The sequence below is a fragment of the Oenanthe melanoleuca genome, chromosome 2 (assembly GCF_029582105.1).
Source record: "Oenanthe melanoleuca isolate GR-GAL-2019-014 chromosome 2, OMel1.0, whole genome shotgun sequence".
Lineage (NCBI taxonomy): Eukaryota > Metazoa > Chordata > Aves > Passeriformes > Muscicapidae > Oenanthe > Oenanthe melanoleuca.
The window spans coordinates 117062073-117080643 of NC_079335.1; the positions used below are offsets into that span (position 1 = coordinate 117062073).

The 18571-nt window shown below is 37.2% G+C and overlaps 1 protein-coding gene across 5 annotated transcripts in view; it reads right to left on the reverse strand.

Moving 5' to 3' along the window:
• Positions 1 to 18571, reverse strand: part of PALS2 (protein associated with LIN7 2, MAGUK p55 family member) — a 58547-nt gene that overhangs the window by 18304 nt on the left and 21672 nt on the right. For 3 of the 5 annotated variants that reach the window (XM_056482701.1, XM_056482704.1, XM_056482706.1), the window contains exons 2-3: positions 12313 to 12431; positions 7508 to 7660 (exon numbers count right to left, since the gene is read on the reverse strand). In XM_056482701.1, coding sequence (XP_056338676.1) covers positions 7508 to 7660; positions 12313 to 12429 — 270 coding nt within the window. In that variant the 5' untranslated portion in view covers positions 12430 to 12431. Of the gene's footprint in view, positions 1 to 7507; positions 7661 to 12312; positions 12435 to 18571 lie in introns of all 5 variants that reach the window. The other 2 variants (XM_056482705.1, XM_056482703.1) reach the window with 1 other exon arrangement.

Sequence of the window (18571 nt, forward strand, 5' to 3'; positions counted from 1 at the left end):
GTTTTCACAGTCCACATACATAAATACAAGTTAGAAGGAGGAGATCCAAATGAATATAATCGTGTCTGGAAGACCATGTAATTTAGGCATGAGTTTCTGATACAGGATATCTTAAGATAAAGAAAAATTAAGACAGTACATACAGGTAAACCAAGATTAAACTTGTGCATTAAGACAGTGGAGACTTTCTGTCTTTCTGTCACCTTCTAGTGTAAAGTGTCCCTGCCCATGGTGGGGGATCTGCAATAAGATGATCTTTAAGGTCCCTTCCAACCCAAACCATTCTGTGAGAGGACAAGGGACACCTGACTGCCATCATACACAGTAGTCCAAGGTAAAGCATCCTACAGCACAGGGAGTCACACTGACAGATACAGAGAGAGAAGCAGCAAGCAGAAGAGATGCCCACTGGGCCTCCAACTACACAGCTTTGTTTCCAACAGTGACTGGTCAGAAACAGCCTTAAGGCAGATTACTGACTGTGAAGAGAAGACACCATAGGACTTTCACTGATACTGACATGCACATGCCAGAGGAAGACAGCAAACTACCAGAAAGCAGAGCAGGCGAGCAAGTAAGAGTAATGATTTGCTATGCAGTCTGCTCCATCCTTCTGTAAGCCACCTCTAAGCTAAAGGCTGTGCAACCACACTAGGTTAGTGCTAAGCTCAGCATGCAAGCCCTCAAAGTGCCACAAACCTGAACAGCCATTTTAATCTGCCCATTACACGATGAACCTGCTGATATTTCAACTTGAGGTTAGAAGGAAGTATTAATTCACCGATTTTGCCCCTTCCATTAAGACTGTAAAGACAGCTGCTTATTGTGGCTGCTCTGATACTGTGGACACAAACCAAATCAAATTAAATAGGAAAAACAATCATTTATTTAAATCAAGCAGCTGTCAGATGGTAGCAATTTTTAATTCTTCTCTATCCAAGACACATCCAATCCAGAAACCAGGAGAATAGATCTATTTGCCAATGTTAGCAAGCAACTTATTTTTGGATCTTTCTACAGTTCCAAAATGAAACTAATTAGCATCAGCTACACACTTTTACAGATTAGGACTCATAAAACCAGGTAGATACAGCAGTATGAAACTTCCAGTTTTCTTCTGATCACATGCTAAAACAAATTGTCTCTGAAGTTTCTGACCACAATCCACTATACTATTCATGAAGCCTCACACAGCTGCCTGTACAGCACTCTGCCCTTTATGGTAATGCAATTAATACATTATAATCTGATCCACAGTCCAAAAAACCTACTAAGATAACAGTCTGTGTCATCCTTTTCAAATTAACATGCTCTGTAAAATTCTTCCATTCTTAAATCTGATCCCATTCCACATTCTGATCCTTTTTAACTACCTAGTTTTATGGATAAGCTTGAATTCATATAACTGCTACTTTTTCCTATTATTTACACAGTGCCCAAGTCACAGAAGGACTATAAGGGACCACCTACAACTCTAAAGTGGTTTCTTTAAGAAAAGTGTTTCACTGGTTTCCTTATGCCAGAGTTAACTAACTACTGTCCCACATCTAACTCTCAGTTCTGAAACTCAAGAATCTGTATCAGTTTTATGAGCCTGTTTCCAGCCAGCCAGGTCATGACCTACAGTCCTGAAGAACACTTAAGTACAGGCACGTGGCAAGGGGGCCTTGTGCCTGTACCACTGCGGACTACTCGCCAATATTTTATGTTGCTAAGTTACTTTCTTGTTTTGGGAGCAAGGCTGAGTGAACTGAGAAATACAGTTACATGAACTTCTCTTGTTTCTTTCTTGTGATATTGGAAAAAGTGATATCCTGTGCTCCTGCAAATCCAGAGGTCCACTGGAATCTGACCTTTCCATACTGGTCCTGGAACACTTATAAAACCACTGCCAAAGTCTGCAAAACAACATGGACTGATCAACAACCACAGAACGGTTCAAAGTTTCCTCCATGCAAAATTTCCTCCTGTAAACAAGATCAGCTGACTATCTAAGAATGGACAGCTGTAGAAAGGTTATCTAGAAAAAAACCACCAATATTGTCAGAATAAGGCATTTAGAAGAACTCCTACAAAGCACAAGAGTTAACACACAATGGATACACACTCCTGCGACAGACAGTATTATCTCTTTATGCAAGATACTGCCAAAAAACAATCCATAAACTTGGAAGATTTTGATCTCTTTACAGTAGTTTTCTGTGGCTGCTATATTTGACAGGTAAAAAAGTAATTTAAAACATAATTAAAAATTCAGTAAACACAGAAACATTAAACATTCAAAACTCTCTACAGTGCTGAACCCAAGTTCAAACTCAACATTTATTTTTTCTTAAAAAAATTCTCAACACAATCTAAGCGTGTTACGAAGCATTGCCCTTAATAATATAATAACTATTTCTTCAATTCTAATCCTAAAGAACAAATAGATTACAAACTGGGGGCTGTGGTGGGAGTAAACACACAAGAGTGGAATATCTAGAGTTTTGAATTCAGGATTCCTTTCCTAACACTTTAGGCCTAGAAGCATCTAAAATATTTCCCTTCCTCTTTTATACACTAAATGTGTGCTAGTCTTCCCTCACAATCTTGTTTAAATATTAGAACTTAATAAATGGACTAGAGGTCCCTAATGTTCATGTGACAAGAACACATTTTAAAGCCCTTCTGGAAAAGTGAGGAAATCATTTATGACCTTAGAAAAATCAGGATGGCTGCTAAGAACACAAGAATATGTGGGGAAAATAACCCTAGATATTAATATCTGTCTAGGATGCAATTTAAGATCACTTTTTCTAAATTAAACATTTTAAAGGTATGATCAGCCCTTATAAACCTAACTAGTAGAAGACAATACTGGCTACTTTTCAGATTAAGTATTTTATTGCCAGCAGAATCTATTTAGGATGAATGGTTTGGCTAATTTTTGAAAGGTGAAAGTAACAGAACAAGCTCTTCCAAGAGGAAGCAGAAGTGATTCTTATGCATGTTTAACCACTCCAATAGTGTGAAAATTTTTAACTGCTTCTTCTTTCCTCAAGGCAACCTCTCTTACCACTCCTGTCTGGTAAGATTTGTTCCAGCCTTTTCCATGTGCTGCATGTGCCAGCTGGCTTTTCAACACATACTGACCTACTGGCTAGCCATCAACACTGTGAAACTCATTAGAACTTTCACACTTCGACCTCTGAAAAGTTCAGTTAAAACTAAAAGGATAGAAAGCAGAAGGGGTGAAAAAATAGTAAATGAAAGGAGACAGGAGAAAAGAGAGGGAATAATACAGCAACACATGCACCTGTACTCCAGACTTAGTCCTTCCCAAATGGTCTTCTATAAAAATGTGTAGAAAAAATGAAGTCCTGTAATATGGTTCTTCTAGCACTAAATGAAACATTCAAACAAACTATTGCACTGATGCCTTGTATATCACATTTTATACTTGTATGCCAAGGCAGGTTACAACTGTAAGGTGATGCTGTGATAAAGTGGCACCATTCATTTGTAAAATACAAAGTCAGCCTCTAAACCAATTACACAGTAGTGTCCATGAAACTTTTAAAGAATCGGGTTGGATTCTTTGCACTCTTACTGAACTAGAGAAAGGATGCAAATGACATTTTCTATAAATGCAATTGAGATTGTATTTTTCCTTTTTCCTTTTATACAGAATTTGGAATATGCCTCCTTGCAACAAATGAGGCAGAAATGATAGCACTTATTTCTTAAGTATTGAGGTTATTTTCTGTTTCCTTTTGGAGAAGAAGACATATAGCTTTCCCAAGCCTTAAAAAAAGGTATTATATCCACATTTGGTCTGCAATTGTCCTAGAAGTTGTTCTAGCGTGGTCATAACTATGATAGCAATTAAATTAAAAAACAGTATTTTGGCCTCAGCTGATTTCAATGCTTGCCTTCTCATGGATAATGGAAGTACAAAATTAAGGGATGAAAATTTGCCCTAATTTTTGGCTTCAGAATTGAATCACAGTGGATATACTTTAAAGAATTAAGCAGATAGATGCTTTTGCCCATACACAGCAGCCAAAACTGTTCATTGTTTCTGCAAATGAGACTGAATGCCTCACAACAGGCACACAGAGAATAAATTTTAAAAATACAAGCTAAAGCTTCTTCAGACTTTTTAAAAAATGAATTCCAATTCTGACAGAGTGAGGAATAGGCCAGTTCTCCGGGGCAGCGTTTAACTATCTTAACCATTTATTTTTTCTTCCTTTCACACTTTTTTGTCATTTTTGTACTATCTAGGTTTTGCAGCAAACAAAGTTGCACTGCATTTTTCTTACATGCCCATGACTTACCCAACACTATAAGGAAAGAAGCAGGATATAAGCAATAATCATGACATGAATATTTAAACTGGGTTCCAAGGCAGAGTCAACAAACTGCAAAACAGTAAGTCTGATGCTGATACTAAACAAATCAGATGTTTCCATAAAAACCAGAATGACTGGACAAAACAGATTAAAGGAAAGCATCAACATGCTTTAATAAAGGAAGTCATACTTCTCAAATCTAGTCAGATTCCTTGGAAGAGTCACCAAGAATGGCAACAAGGCAGTTAGAATTGTTAATATAGATCAATTTCTGTAAGGCCTTTGGTACAAGTTAAAAAAAAAAAAAACTGTAACAGGATAAGCAGTAAGACTTTCAAGTGGAAGAAAATATTGGTGAGAAGCCAGAAATATTGGTGCCAGGAATACATTTTTTTTTAGTTTTCAGAATTCATGTCATCAGGTGATTTCCACAGGGGTCTGAGCTCAGTTCCACACCTGCCAATATACTGACATGTCAGATAAACGACCTAGGAAATGGGGATGAGAAGTGAAATGACAGTTTGCTGATGGACTAAAGCAACTGCCTATATCCTGCAGAGGCACCTCATGAGCAATAGACTGAGAAAAAGGCAAATGAAATTCAACACTGACTGCATGGGAAAACACAATCCTAGTTAATATATTAACTGACAGACTCAGAAATGGTATCTCAAAGATGTAAACAATACAAAACCAAACTGAGCCTAACAAGCAATCTACTCTCCCTGAGCCTAGAGATACCTCTTCTTTACTGACAGGGTGGTCAAACACAGGAATAGGCTCCTAAAGAGGTGGTTGATGCCCCATGTCTGTCAGTGTTTAACAGGCATTTGGACAATAACATGCTTTAATATTTCAGTCAGTTCTGAATTGGTCAGGCAGCTGGAGTGGATGAGCACTGTAAGTCCCTTCTAACTGAACCTTTCTGTTCTATTCATGAGCTGTTAAATAGAAAAACCAAATACTAGGAACTTTTAGGCCATGAGTAGGAAATGCAATGGAAATTACGACACCACTTCAGAAATCCATGCTATATACAGCTTTGCTTCCTTTAATTTTATTTACTTGACACAGACAGACACAATGAGGTCTCTCAAACCACAAGTAACATGGAAAAGCTGATTAAGAAAAACCGTTCACTTTCTTCCTACACAAGAGGATGGGAATATTAAGTCAAATTGACAGGGGACAGTCTCAAAACCAAAAGAGCACATCCTCCACCCAGAGAGGGGATGCTGTGAATGACAGATTTTCACATGGTTTAAAAAAACAACTGAATAAGCTCATGGAAAAGAACCACAGGTGGATGATAATACTTCTCACTCAGAAGTCTGAAAAACAAATCACTAAGTCTTCACAACACATTTTGGAAGGTATCACTGTTGGCTTGTTCTAGCCTTACAGTCTTCATTAGATGCCTCCTGCTGGGATAGGGAAGGAAAACAGAAGACATGTTTGCTAAATGGACCTTTAACATGCAATTAGGAAGCACTAAAAAAAATCTGAGCAAAACTGAAAAGTTAAGGTAGCATATATGCAGTTTCACATCTGCTCCTTATTTATCAAGCAAAAAAAAAAGGTACAAGAAAGAGCATAAATACTGACATTCTAGTTCACCAGCTATTCTGGAACTTTTACATTACATGTTTAAGTTACTTAAGCCTGAACTAATGAAGTATCTGACAATATGACATTCTGCCTCTCTGTAGATCTGACCACTGAACAGGAATAATGCTGTATTTGCCTTAGTGTTGGCTATTCATCCAGTAATTCTTACTTGATTCTAATTCACCTGAAAATTCTTATTTGATCTGTCTCCTAAAGGCTATTTCCAGTTTCCACCCTAAAGATCCTTTTCCCAAGCTTCTCTTGCCCTTGCCATCTCTCTCCAGAGATCATTGCTACCGTGCCTTTCAAAGTGCAGCACTTCAATTATTATGCCCTTTTCATCTTTTGATTCATCATCCTCTTTGACTTCAGCTTTATTTTCTCTGTCTAACAGAGTGGATCATTGTCAGGTCTGTCAGTGCACCAGTTGGCCCTCAGTTCTAATCCTTTTGCATTTTAACTATCAATTCCTCCAAACTTATCCAGTCCTTTTCAGGTACCAATTTCTACTACAGAATCAAAGACTGATTTGCAGGTTTATGCACCAGTAAGTCTCTGAATCAGTTTTTGATCACTTAGCTATGATGCCTTTCTGGACAAATAAGAGCACAAGGGAAGCCAACAAAAGAGAGGCAGAGGAATTGTCAGTACTCAGAAGAATTACTGCCCCAAAGCTGGGTTCTTGAAGTGATCCCTTTTCCAATAGGACACGACACAACCAACAGCATTTCTAGTGTTTATCCATGTTAAACAATAATATATCTCACTGCTATGTTTGTATAACATGTAACAGAAAACCTGGGAAAAAAGTGTGTTTAAGCTCATCCATCCCAAAAATGCCTATGACTTCATGCCAAAAGAAGCCCACTTACACTGTTGCAAAAGGCTGTTTATGTTCTTCTACAGAATACCTTTAGCTTAGTAGTAGTCCACTGAAGTAGTAAAGTCCACTGAACCCTAACTAGGAAGGCCAGAATCTATGAAGGATTTTCAAACCTTGATCTTTGAGGCTCCATACAGAAGCTAGTCATAGAAACAGCAAAATGGAAAAACATTTGCTTCTGAAAGCATGTCAACACTTCACTTAAGCAGAGCAACAGTGAGAGGGATGCAGAGTCTCAGCTTCACTGCAGTGCAGATCAGATCAAAAAGAATCATGTTCATTCACTCTGCAAACCACATGTCTTACATATGAGTATGAATACTAACAGCTGAAATGCACACAATGCCTATGACCAGGAACTGATCATGGAAATGTTATGGATGAAGCAAGGCTTCAGGGAGTTTTTATGGAAATTCCAGTCATACAGGAAGTAAAAGATTGTCCAAGATTTAGAACAGAAATGCCAGTAGAATTTAATACAGAGACTAAAGGTATTTTTTAAACTATATAAAAAAATAAAATCATGCTTATTTGTAACATGGCTTCTGATTTACCTTTTATTTAGAGTAAAATTCTACACATTACAGTTTGCTATAGCTCAGGTTTTGTTTCTTTATTATTCCTAGACGTGTATGTGGACACTGATACAACATGTTGGTAACATATAGTAAAAAGGTGGCACCTGAAAATGAGGCTCCTTGAGTATTCCAACCAATTCTGCAACATTTTCATCCTTATTTACTAAGGGACTGATGTCTTCAAGAATTTCATTCACCAGCTCCAGGTTGTTGTCACTGACAGCCTCAAGTTTAGAATCTTCCAGTCGCTCGTGAGCCTGTAAGATTAAATACATGAGACTATAAGTTTCAAGTGGTTCAAATTTATAAATTTCAAATTTATTACTTTTCAAGTAATTTCTCATTACAATCTTCAGCAGAAAAGCCAGAAAAATTATATATAGGATAACCTGATTTAACTGCTGAAGGATTCTGCATGCTCAACTACATGACCCAACAGACTTTATAAGCAGCACATACCAGAGAGGTTTGTAAGTCCTTATCTCCTCTATGCTATACACACACCAAGCACTGCTCTATCAACAGTACAGCACCTCAGGACCTTTCCTGCTTTGGAATACTGGACAAGTACACCTTCTAGAAGAAGAGCAAGAAAAGAACTATGGGATCTTTCCAGAGTCTGCAAGAAAAACATTTACCTCTGACTCCTCCCATTCAAACACCTTTTGAACCGCACATTCCACAGAAAAATCTTCCTAACTGAAGGAAATGCTAAAGAAAAGTTGGAGTCAAAGGCAGCTAGCAGTATCCTGGACTGCATAAAAGTTTTACTAGGAGAGTGAGCATTACTCAGCACTAGTGAGGCCACACCTGGAACATTCTGGACATTCTGGTAAGAGCTCAGTGAAGCTCTTCATCAAATATGATGAAGGGTCTGGAGCACCCAGGAAAGGCTGATCAAGCTGGGATTGTTCTGCCTGTAAAAGAGGAGGCTCAGGGCAATCTCATCAGTGTGAATATAAGGTATACTATGCAAAGAGGATAGAGCCTGTTTCCAGAGGTGACTGGTGACAGGACATTCATAAAATGAAACGCAGGAAGCTCTGTCTGAACATCAGGAAACACTTCTTCCAGCATGAGGGTGACTGAGCACTGGCACAGGCTGCCCAGAGAAGATGGGAGTTTCTCTCCTTGGAGATACTCAAAAGCTGTCAGGATGTGGTCCTGGGCAACCATCTTCAGGTGGCCCTGCTTGAGTAGGGAGAGTTGGACCAGATGCCCTCCAGAGGTCCTTTGCAGCCTCAACCATCCTGTGATTCTCTGATAACATTTCATCTATTTCTGGAGCTATTCCTGCAGTCATAATCCTTTCCTGAACTCTACAGATACTGAAATTCATTGAAAGGTAGGTGCTTTGAGCAGGAAGAGAAGCATCTCTGAATGCTACACTTATTTATTAGAGACAATATGATAGAATTAGGGAATAAGAGGAGGCAATAACCCAGATTCTCAATTAAAAGTTATTTTCAACACTGTAGCAACAAGAAATTTGCAAAGGAAGAGTTACTTTGGCATATAAAAAACAAATACCTAGTAGGTATAATTCAAAGTAATCTACATATACCTTCCATAGATATAATTTGAAGGTATGCAAGCACTTCTGCTGTCTTAGTGCTTTAAAACAGACAATAAAATAAAATTTTGCTAAAAGCAGAAAACTTTGCTTCCTGAAATCATCTGAGTATTAAACTGCACTTAATATTTATAAAATGCTATTTCTGCAGGCCTGTTGACCAAATTATGGAAAGGTTAACGTAACACAAAGGCATTTCAAACATTCTCCAACACCAACACACACAAACCAAACGACTGTGATTACAAAGTTATAGGAAGCTCGGCACCTACACACATTCTCCTTTATAAGGGAATGCAACTTTGTAGAGAATACATAGAGTGAACAATATCCTTCTTTTACAGCAAGTAAAAACACAAATCTAGTGATTTTAAAACATAACCCAACTGCAAAAGATTTATATAAAATTTAATCTAATCTTTATAAGATTAGAGAATATGGGTTACCTTTTTTCTCACTCATTGTTTTCAAAAAACTACTACTAACACTGAGTGATATAATCTAAATACAAATATCCTCACTCTTCACTCCAAAATCAAAGCCATTTATATACTGAGGAACATAAAGTTTAATCAGCGGACAATCTCTGATCCTGCAATATGTTAAGGAGTAACAAAATATGGAATGGTATGAATAAGTTTAAAAACAAACAAATAAATAGGAATACCTAACTTGGATATTGTAATTTTTTTTTTCATTTCAATTAAACATTTCAGAAATATTGATACTGAATTGAGCCTTTCTGTGCATTTAGTACTTATGATACCTGACAAATGGTCAAATAGTAAAGCTTTTACCTTCAACAATCTGACATCCGAAATACTGGACTAAATGCTTACAGATTACTCCCAAGATGTTTCCTTGGATGGGTTGGACATTCAACTGGTCAGTTCAAGACTGTGATACAATGCTAAAACCAATAGTGTAACAGCAGAAAGAAGATAATGTTTTGAAGTTTGAAAGAACAGTTAACAATCCAGGAGAATTTTGATACCACAATTCAGTAGCAAAACTGAGGAGAATTCATGCTTGTTCCAAGTTCAACAACTATTTTCCAAAAAGCATACTAATGCTTAAGACTAGTTAGGATTGAACACAAACACCAGCACAAGAAAGATATGGAGTTAGGGTTGTTAAGTCTGGAAAAGTGAAGACTCTGGGAAGACCTTATTTACAGAGACCTTACAAGAAAGATGGGAACCAACTTTTAGTAGGGCTCTTAGCAAAAGGACAGGGCATCATGATTTTAAACTAAAAGAGGGTAGACTGAGACTAGATATAGGGAAGAGAAGTTTTAGGATGGGTGTGGTGAATTGCAAGGGGCTTAGACAAGGTGACCTTTAAAGGCCACTTCCAACCAAAACTACTCTGTGATGCTATAAATGCCAGTGACAGATGAAAACATATTACAATTACAACAATTAGTTCTCCTTTCCTCTACCACCTATCAAAAAGTAGAAAGGTTCAGTGAAAGAGCACTATTAAAAAAAAAAATCTGTAATTTCTACCTTATTGCCTTTATTCTATACAGGAAAAGTGTGAAATGAATGTAACACAGTTTTAAAAGATCAGTCAAACTGCACTGCAAAATACAGGAACTAACTACTATGCTTATTGTTTGCCTTCATTTATGTAAGGACAAAAAGGAGAAAATTAGTCTGGAGAGCTTGTGGCACATTTCCCCAAGTTTCTTATTGTCCTTTTTGGCATACTTTACATAATGATTAGTCTTAATAACTGGATAATAAAGGAAAATTTATTAAAAAACCTTTTGCATTTCTGGCCTCCTTTGAAATGATTCTACTTAAATAATGTAACCATCTCAGAGAACTGCTAATTCTGGTAAAACCAGCTTTTCTAATAGAAAAGCAAGTTTATGTATTTTTAGGGACAAATAGAAACATATGTGAATTACATACGTTTCACCAAATGTGTTTTGATCTTATCCTTATTTAGCACTACCGGTTAAGACTGAGGATTTTTCCAAAATAATTACAAAGAAAATATGAGTGCAGACACACCATATGAACGCAATTAAAACCCTTAAGCACTCTAGATAAAGTATGTGTACAGTTAAGAATCTGTTTCCATTAAAAGCACTTTTTTTTTTTACATCTGCAAGTCATTAAATTCCACCTAATTGTTATTGGCCATTAAAGCACACATTATTGATAGGAAAAAAAAAGGCTTTGCAATGAACATTTTCTTCATGACAAATATTAAAGATGACCTATGCAGCAGATACTTAAGGTTGTTTCCATCACCAGTAAAAAAATGCTATTACTTACTCTAGTAAATTTAGTACACAAATCTTTCCCTCTGCAGTCATCTCAGCAACAGATAAGATACTTCCATTACTTCTAAGTTTATTACTGTGCCATGTCTTCAACTTAAAACCAATTTTTTGAACAGCTAAACAGAAGTAAATTCTTATACAAATTCTCATGAGAAGTTTTCCTTTCCAGATTTTTATACTGAACAAAATCCCTGGACAACAATCCTTTAGCTTTACAGAGGATTTCATACCTACCCAGAGGGCACTGCTTTCAGATGTCTATTCCTATTAGAGAGACAGCTATATTTAAGTTAACTGGGTTTTCCTCATGAAAGGAGCTTATTTTTATGAAGTAAGATTAAGACTGAATATAAGCAATGTGGAATATTTGACTGCATTTCCTACTGGTAAGACTAGCCATATTTTAATTAGAGTCCAAAGATTTTTTTGCGAATATCACCTTACATATTTATAATTGACTGTTGCCGCCCATATAGAAAAGATTTTCATAACCCAAGAACAAAAACTTAGGGTATGTTTTAGAGAGCTAACAATCAAAGGTAAAAGCATTAGCCTGAGATCCAGGAAAGGGCATGATGAGAATATTTTCCTGGCATATCAGAAAGTAGTTTTGAGCTAAAGATGATAAGAAAACTTTTTTATGCCATGGGATAATGAAGGTGACCGCTCTCACTTTTCATCTCTGGCAAAAATGCTAAAAGTCAGAAGGCATATGGACTCTGCACACAACAGTAGTTACAAGACTACATTAAAATCAACTGCTTCTAATTTCAAATATTGCATTTTCTTCATAAATAATGTAACCACATTATTTCTGTAGTCTCTGAATTTTTCATCTTCTTCTAGATTTTTCTATATAACAACCAGCATGCACAGCAATTACACTATACCGACTCTTCACCTTCAAGCTGGCCTTCAAGTCTCTTAGTAAGATGTACCAACAATGCTTTTTTGATACCTCAACCCACACTCAATGTTCACACAATAATGTAAAAGTTAAAACATTTCCAGATTCTACTCAAAACAGCAAATTTAAATACCTTAGCAAGTGATCTTACGATAGGGTTTTCCATAATTCCTTTAAGAAAAATCAGGTCTATTTCTTCAGCGCCTGTCGATGTCGGCAGATCAGTAAGGTTGTCTAAGACCTGCTGCATGGCTGCTGACAAAACAAAAACAAAAAGAAAATACTGACCAAAACAGGTTTCCATAAGGAGCAAAACCTCTGAGAAACACCATAACATTAAGCAGTCAAATACATCTACTGAGAGCAAGGGGACAGAAAAGAAAAATAACTTTTTTTTGTGTGTGTGTCTGAAAAATGGAATAAAGGTGGTATCCAATTTGATCCAGGCCCAGCACATTCCTTCCAAGATTTGCTACTAAGGATTGAAAACACAAACAAGTATAAACTATGTATAAAGTATGCATAATCTTTCAAATACAATAAGAGCAACTCATTCAGTACTCTTTTTACTACATCTTTTTCAGAAGAAGTTTCCAGCCCTCACATACACAGCAACCCCCAAGTTTTACAATGCTTATAGAGGCAGATTCACTGTTTTAAAAATGATCGTGCAGTTCCAAAGCAATTTTTTTAAACCAAAAATTTGCTTCCAAGGCAGCTCTCACTGTGGGGATATTTGTGTCAACCCACAGCAGTCCTCTACAGCCAATCCTGCTTAACTGCATTCTGGCACTAAGTGCACATGGTGCAGATCTAACACCAACCTGGTCCCATAACACACTGCAACAGGAAGCACATCCTACAGCGAGAAATGCATCCCTGCCCAGTACCCTCAGACATGCTGAGAGTGAACACTGCTGCCCAAGGAAATGCCAGAAAATGCCACCATCCCAGCTGTCTGGTCCCCTGAAGTCGTCAAGGTGAGCTAAGAGAATTTGTTCTTGTTCTCAACTTTATTCTTTTAAACTCCTGCCAGGTCATATATGCATTCTCAAACAGACACAAACACAGGTGCTCTAACAAAATCTCCTGTTGAGATCCCCAAGAACCTCAGAAGCTTTGGAATAACCAGTGCTCTGCAATGCTCTGCATATTGCAGAATAGTATATATCAAGAGAATTAGAAAAGCCTATATTCCCCTTCTCCCACACAGGAATTTACCCTTAACTTTCCTCACTGCTTTATAATGAAAGCTATTATGAAACTTACACAGTAACAGAACAAATGGCATTTTTCAACACCTACTTTCTGATTGCAATTCTTCCTAGAAAATTCCATCTGAAGAAAAAAATTTCTGGCCATTCTTTTTCTTAAGTGGAACTGACTTTTCAACAAGCAAATCAACCCATGCGCCACATTCTAACTACAGCAGTGCATGTCAAAAGCCCTACATTATTTAAAATATTGTAACCACACTTTTTGTTCCAAAAAAGTGAATTTTCTGTGAAACCATGAGTAGGAGGGAAAATGACACTTTATGCTTTCAGATTTTGAAGCAGCATTATTTCTACTTTGTAAAAGACAAAGTCCTGTCAGCAATCACACATTACATAAAGTCACGAAATTACCGTGTAAACAGTCCATAACTTCCCCAGATTAGGTATGTCCTACATCCTGACAAGTTCAACTGCAGATGCAACTGCCTTCTTTCACATTTTCTCAATTGCCAGTTTCAGACTCGTGACTTTTAATGTATTCATGAAGGCTGTAATATCTGCAGAAGCGGGCAGATGTTTCTGGCCAATTTATGTCACAGGTGCTGCATAATGACGCAAGTGTTAGAATAATAAGCTTTCTTTACATTTTTAAGTTACATGAATTCTTTATAAGGGATTTCAGGTTAGCACTTTTTCTCCTACAACTAATCAGAGAAAATGTAAAGCTTCCTTGAAGTCACAGTATGCATCCCAACTACCAGCTGCAATTCCAGCACTTGATGGTGACAAAAACATCTATAATAAACACATTCTTCATATTATCTCCATTATAATATCCAGTTTCTTAGTGAGCCTTTCAGAATTCTTCCTTAGATCAAATTAAAAAATATAGTCCCTACATAAAAACTTTACCATCAACAAGAAAATGTTAAGAGCAACATTAAGCTTCAGAAGAATGTCTTCATGCAAGTAGTTGGGATATTTTCAAATAATGTTTCATTTAATAAAGGTTTCACAAACAGCTAGCATCAGAACTCTTTAGGTATATTTCAGCATTCTTAGAGAACAGCAACCAGCTTCATCACATGCAGAGTTCAAGAAATTCACAAAGGCAGACTTGCATTCCAGGTCATCAAAACCAGAATCAGCTGTTCTGAGAAACAGCTTCCTGTAGTTGCATGTTGGTTTTGCCTTCTCTCATGGCACAGCCATCATGGCAAGAGTTTTCATAGCTATATATAGTGTTGCCTCAATATTAGAAAGCAAACCAAAAAGGCAGGATAAGGCACCTTTACTCATCCTGTATTGTTTATGTTTGAACACAACATGAGCTCTGTATTGCCTCAGCATAGATAGTTCCCCATCTTAAAGGGAAGATCTTTCTAAGCAGTTAAATAAAAAATAATACCTTTAAGTACCCCTTTCTTTTAATCAGTTACAATGTTAATCAAAAAAAATTTAGCATGAGAGAAAGGTTAAGCTTCAACAGTCTGTGCACCTGTTACCTAGCACATGGTGAGCAGAGGAACATTTATATGCTTCACCATGTTTCACTGCTTTACACTCACCTGGCAAAAAATTCAGAACATGATCAAATGCTATTTGCCAAAAATCAAGAGCATATTCCAGCAGGAATTATGTCTGTTGGTTTATTTAAAAAGAACAGGCCACAAATGCATGGGTACTTTTTTTGAGAGGACTAGACAAAGCATTTTCATCTTTTATGTGTATTATACAAGTCATGGACCACTTTCAAGTATAGTTCCTGTATAATGTGAAAAGGTATTTGCTCACATGCAAAAATAGTTTTGAAAGTCTAAGCAATATACTGACTATAATATGCCTTAGATATTCATACACGTACTTTTAAACAATTTGATTTATCTAAAGACTACGGGCAGAGGTGGGGGGAGAGGAAGACACTTTGGGAAATGTATTATTGAATCTCTTCTGCACCTATTCAAGAGGCTTTTGTTAATTCATTTCTAGTAGAAGAAATATTATATTAGACAACAAATAACAGGAGATACTTTGTTTTCAGGTTTAATGATAATGATCTTGCAGAATAATGTAGATACACATGGAATTTCAAGTAGCACTCTTTTAAACAATTTCAATTTTTTCTTTCCAGGGATAATGCTACCTTAGCACTTTTAGAAAAGTATCTTATCTTACTCCTGAGCAGCAGGAATGAAAGCTGAAGATGAAAGTGTTTATGTAGGGAAGTTTTACTTAAAAGATCAGGTCCTACCAAGCAAGAAACAGATGGAGCTGAGTTTTGAGACTACCAAATCTAAATATCCCATCAAAAATTGCCTTTTGAGTTGCACATCTCTTTTGTGGTCAATCTGCCCTTGAAATGTTGATAGAAGTTACTCACTGGGGGGTAGAAAGCCCTGTAGAACTTACATTTAAATCAGACATACTGAAGAACTAAGAACTACATGAATAAGCTGCATAAACCAGGTTGTCAGAAGTGTTCCTTATTGTTGGGTACTTTGGTGTACAATAAAAAGGAAATGCATGCTTTTCCTTGAGTGGAAAACTAATTGAGTCTCTCTTCCCTCTCTTGTCCCATCTTTTACAGGAAAATAAGAACATATTGACTTTGGGAGCTCTACCATTCACCTCCCTCTCTCTCTGAAGACAAGCCTGTTTCTGCATTCACAGACTCATCTGGGGAAAACTTTTAATCTCTCATCACAACACAGAAGGATTTTGTGAGGACACCATAAGATAGGCAAGGCTGACTACAATGGTTAACAAAACCACCTAGGAACACACACATTACAAGAAATACACTGACAGCAGCCTCCAGTCATACCAGGAGGAACTGGGCAGCAGAAACAGACTCTGAGTTGAGGTAAGGTGCTGAAATAAAGAGATTCTTAGGAAATGGTGACAGCAGAACTGAGTCTGAGCTGGGGCTCCTAGGAGAAAATGAGATTACAACGGGCCCTTCTTCACTCCAGCCCCCGGCTTTCGTGACAGGGAATACACAGAGAATTAATTTCCACAGTCAATTTTCAAAGAACATCTTCATAACCACAGCAAGTTTAAAGCCTCAAGCAAGACTCAGCAGGAACATACTGGTCTGCTGTGTACATGCACTGAACAATTTATTCCTACTATACATATGACCCCACATTCAGGGAAACTAGTTTGTCATTTGAACCCAATTTCAAAAAGGGAAAAGGGGCAAAGAGATGTTAATTGATCTCTGTGGCAAATAGCACACATCCTGAGGTGTAGGAATACAGAAATCCCACTTCCTAATGCAAAATTTACTAACCAGAATTAAATCCTAATTCCCACAGAGTTCTTCAAACAACCAAAGGATGTTTCAAAGGTTTACACACTGTACCTTACAATAATAAGTTCAGATCAAACAGACATAAAAGATACCCTGATAACTTTTTCATCTTGTAATTGTAAGAAAAATTCAGGTTTTCGCCAAGCCGTCAGTTGTGATTCTTCCACCAAATTTGATTTTATTCTTTCTTTCAGTGCCTAATTTTTGTCTACATTGATTCTACGTAGAGGAAAGAGGAAGCATATATTTAAATAAATTTTCCAGATTTGCAGACAGAAGACAAATGTGTCACTCACTAGGGAAAATTAAAGCTTTTCAGAGTGAGTATCTTGCACAGCTTTTTTTAGCACAGTTTCATTTTATTAGTCTCCAAGCTTACAAAGCAACAGGAATGAAAAGAAAATTATGTATAATATATTTAAATAAACATGCATATTTATTTCCACATGGCCTACTCATCTGGATAGAAAGTTTTAATAAATACCTCAAGGACTACTGAAGAGGCAGGTACTTCACACAAAGTCTAAAAAGTTAGATTAAAATCTTGTCACATACATAGACTTCAGAAATAATTTCTTGCGTGATTTAAAACCTTTTCAAGAGGGATATATTGAAGTTTCACCATATGCTCAGACAAAAGAAGATTAATTTGTAACTTTGCCAGCCCTTAACCAATGACAACACTGTAACTTTTTCCCATTCGTGTTTAAGTTTTTTAAATAAAGAGCATTATGCTTAAATATAAGGCTAAGGGGGGAAAAAAAGTTATTTTGTGTTGGCCACTTCTCTCCCCAGTCATAAATTACAGCATTTTCGGCAGTCTAGGATAGAGAAAAGGAGTACCTATGAACAAGTTAACACTGTGAAAATATTTCACAAGTTCATTCACAAATGGGCTATTGACCAAGAATATACGAAAGACTGACAAAGCTGTCTTACTACTGCTAGAGTAAGTTTCCGAAGCCATATTGTAAGACAAAAGTCTCTGGGGAAGCACTCTGCAGTGAGTACACACATCATGTTTGTGTTTTCACAGCCAGCACTGCATGCACTGAGCAGGGTCACTCCCAGAGCAGCAAGTGCTGCAGGAGCAGTGGAGCTCAGCAGGGCAGCCCCGTGCTCCTGTGCACATCAGTCACCAACTCCACACACACTGCTGCCTGCAGCAGGGTGCAATGACACTCAAACACCCACACACATTTTTCACCTCCTATTTGACAGACACTGCCAAGCAGGGAGTGCTGGGCCAGCCCTGGACAGCCACCTCAACTCAGACATTCCTGGGCAGCATTCCATTGTAACATCACTCAGGCACCTTTCCTAAATGGGAACCCTTCCTCTGCAGTAAACACAGCAGATCCCCTCTAAAAAGACAGTAACACTGATTAATGAAGAAAGCTGTTATCTGCAGCATGAACACTTTACTAACTGCAGAATCTTATATGGCACTGAATTTTTAAAGGAAGAAGGAAAAGTCTAATTGATAAGAATGAATGTTCCTCTGGAAATTCAAATTCTGCCCACTGAATTTCTTCACATTGGAAAGAAATAACATAAGTGCTTAAAAAAGTTATTTAGTTTTTTTTACTTCATTTTCTCCAAGCCTACTGGCAAGCCAAGATGGAGCTATTTTAACATACCTATAAATAGAAGCTTGAGCAGTCCCTATCCTTATCAAACATGGCTCAACTATATCTTTCATGCCCATTTTTCATTGACTGTGAAGGTCACAAAAGCTATAGGGAAGAGCCAACAACCCTTGAACACAACAAGCTTGAACACTGCAGACATACTTCTTTCAGGCTGCGAAGTTTGTCTAAAAAAAGACGAAGCACAAATTTTCTGACGAACAGATGGACCTC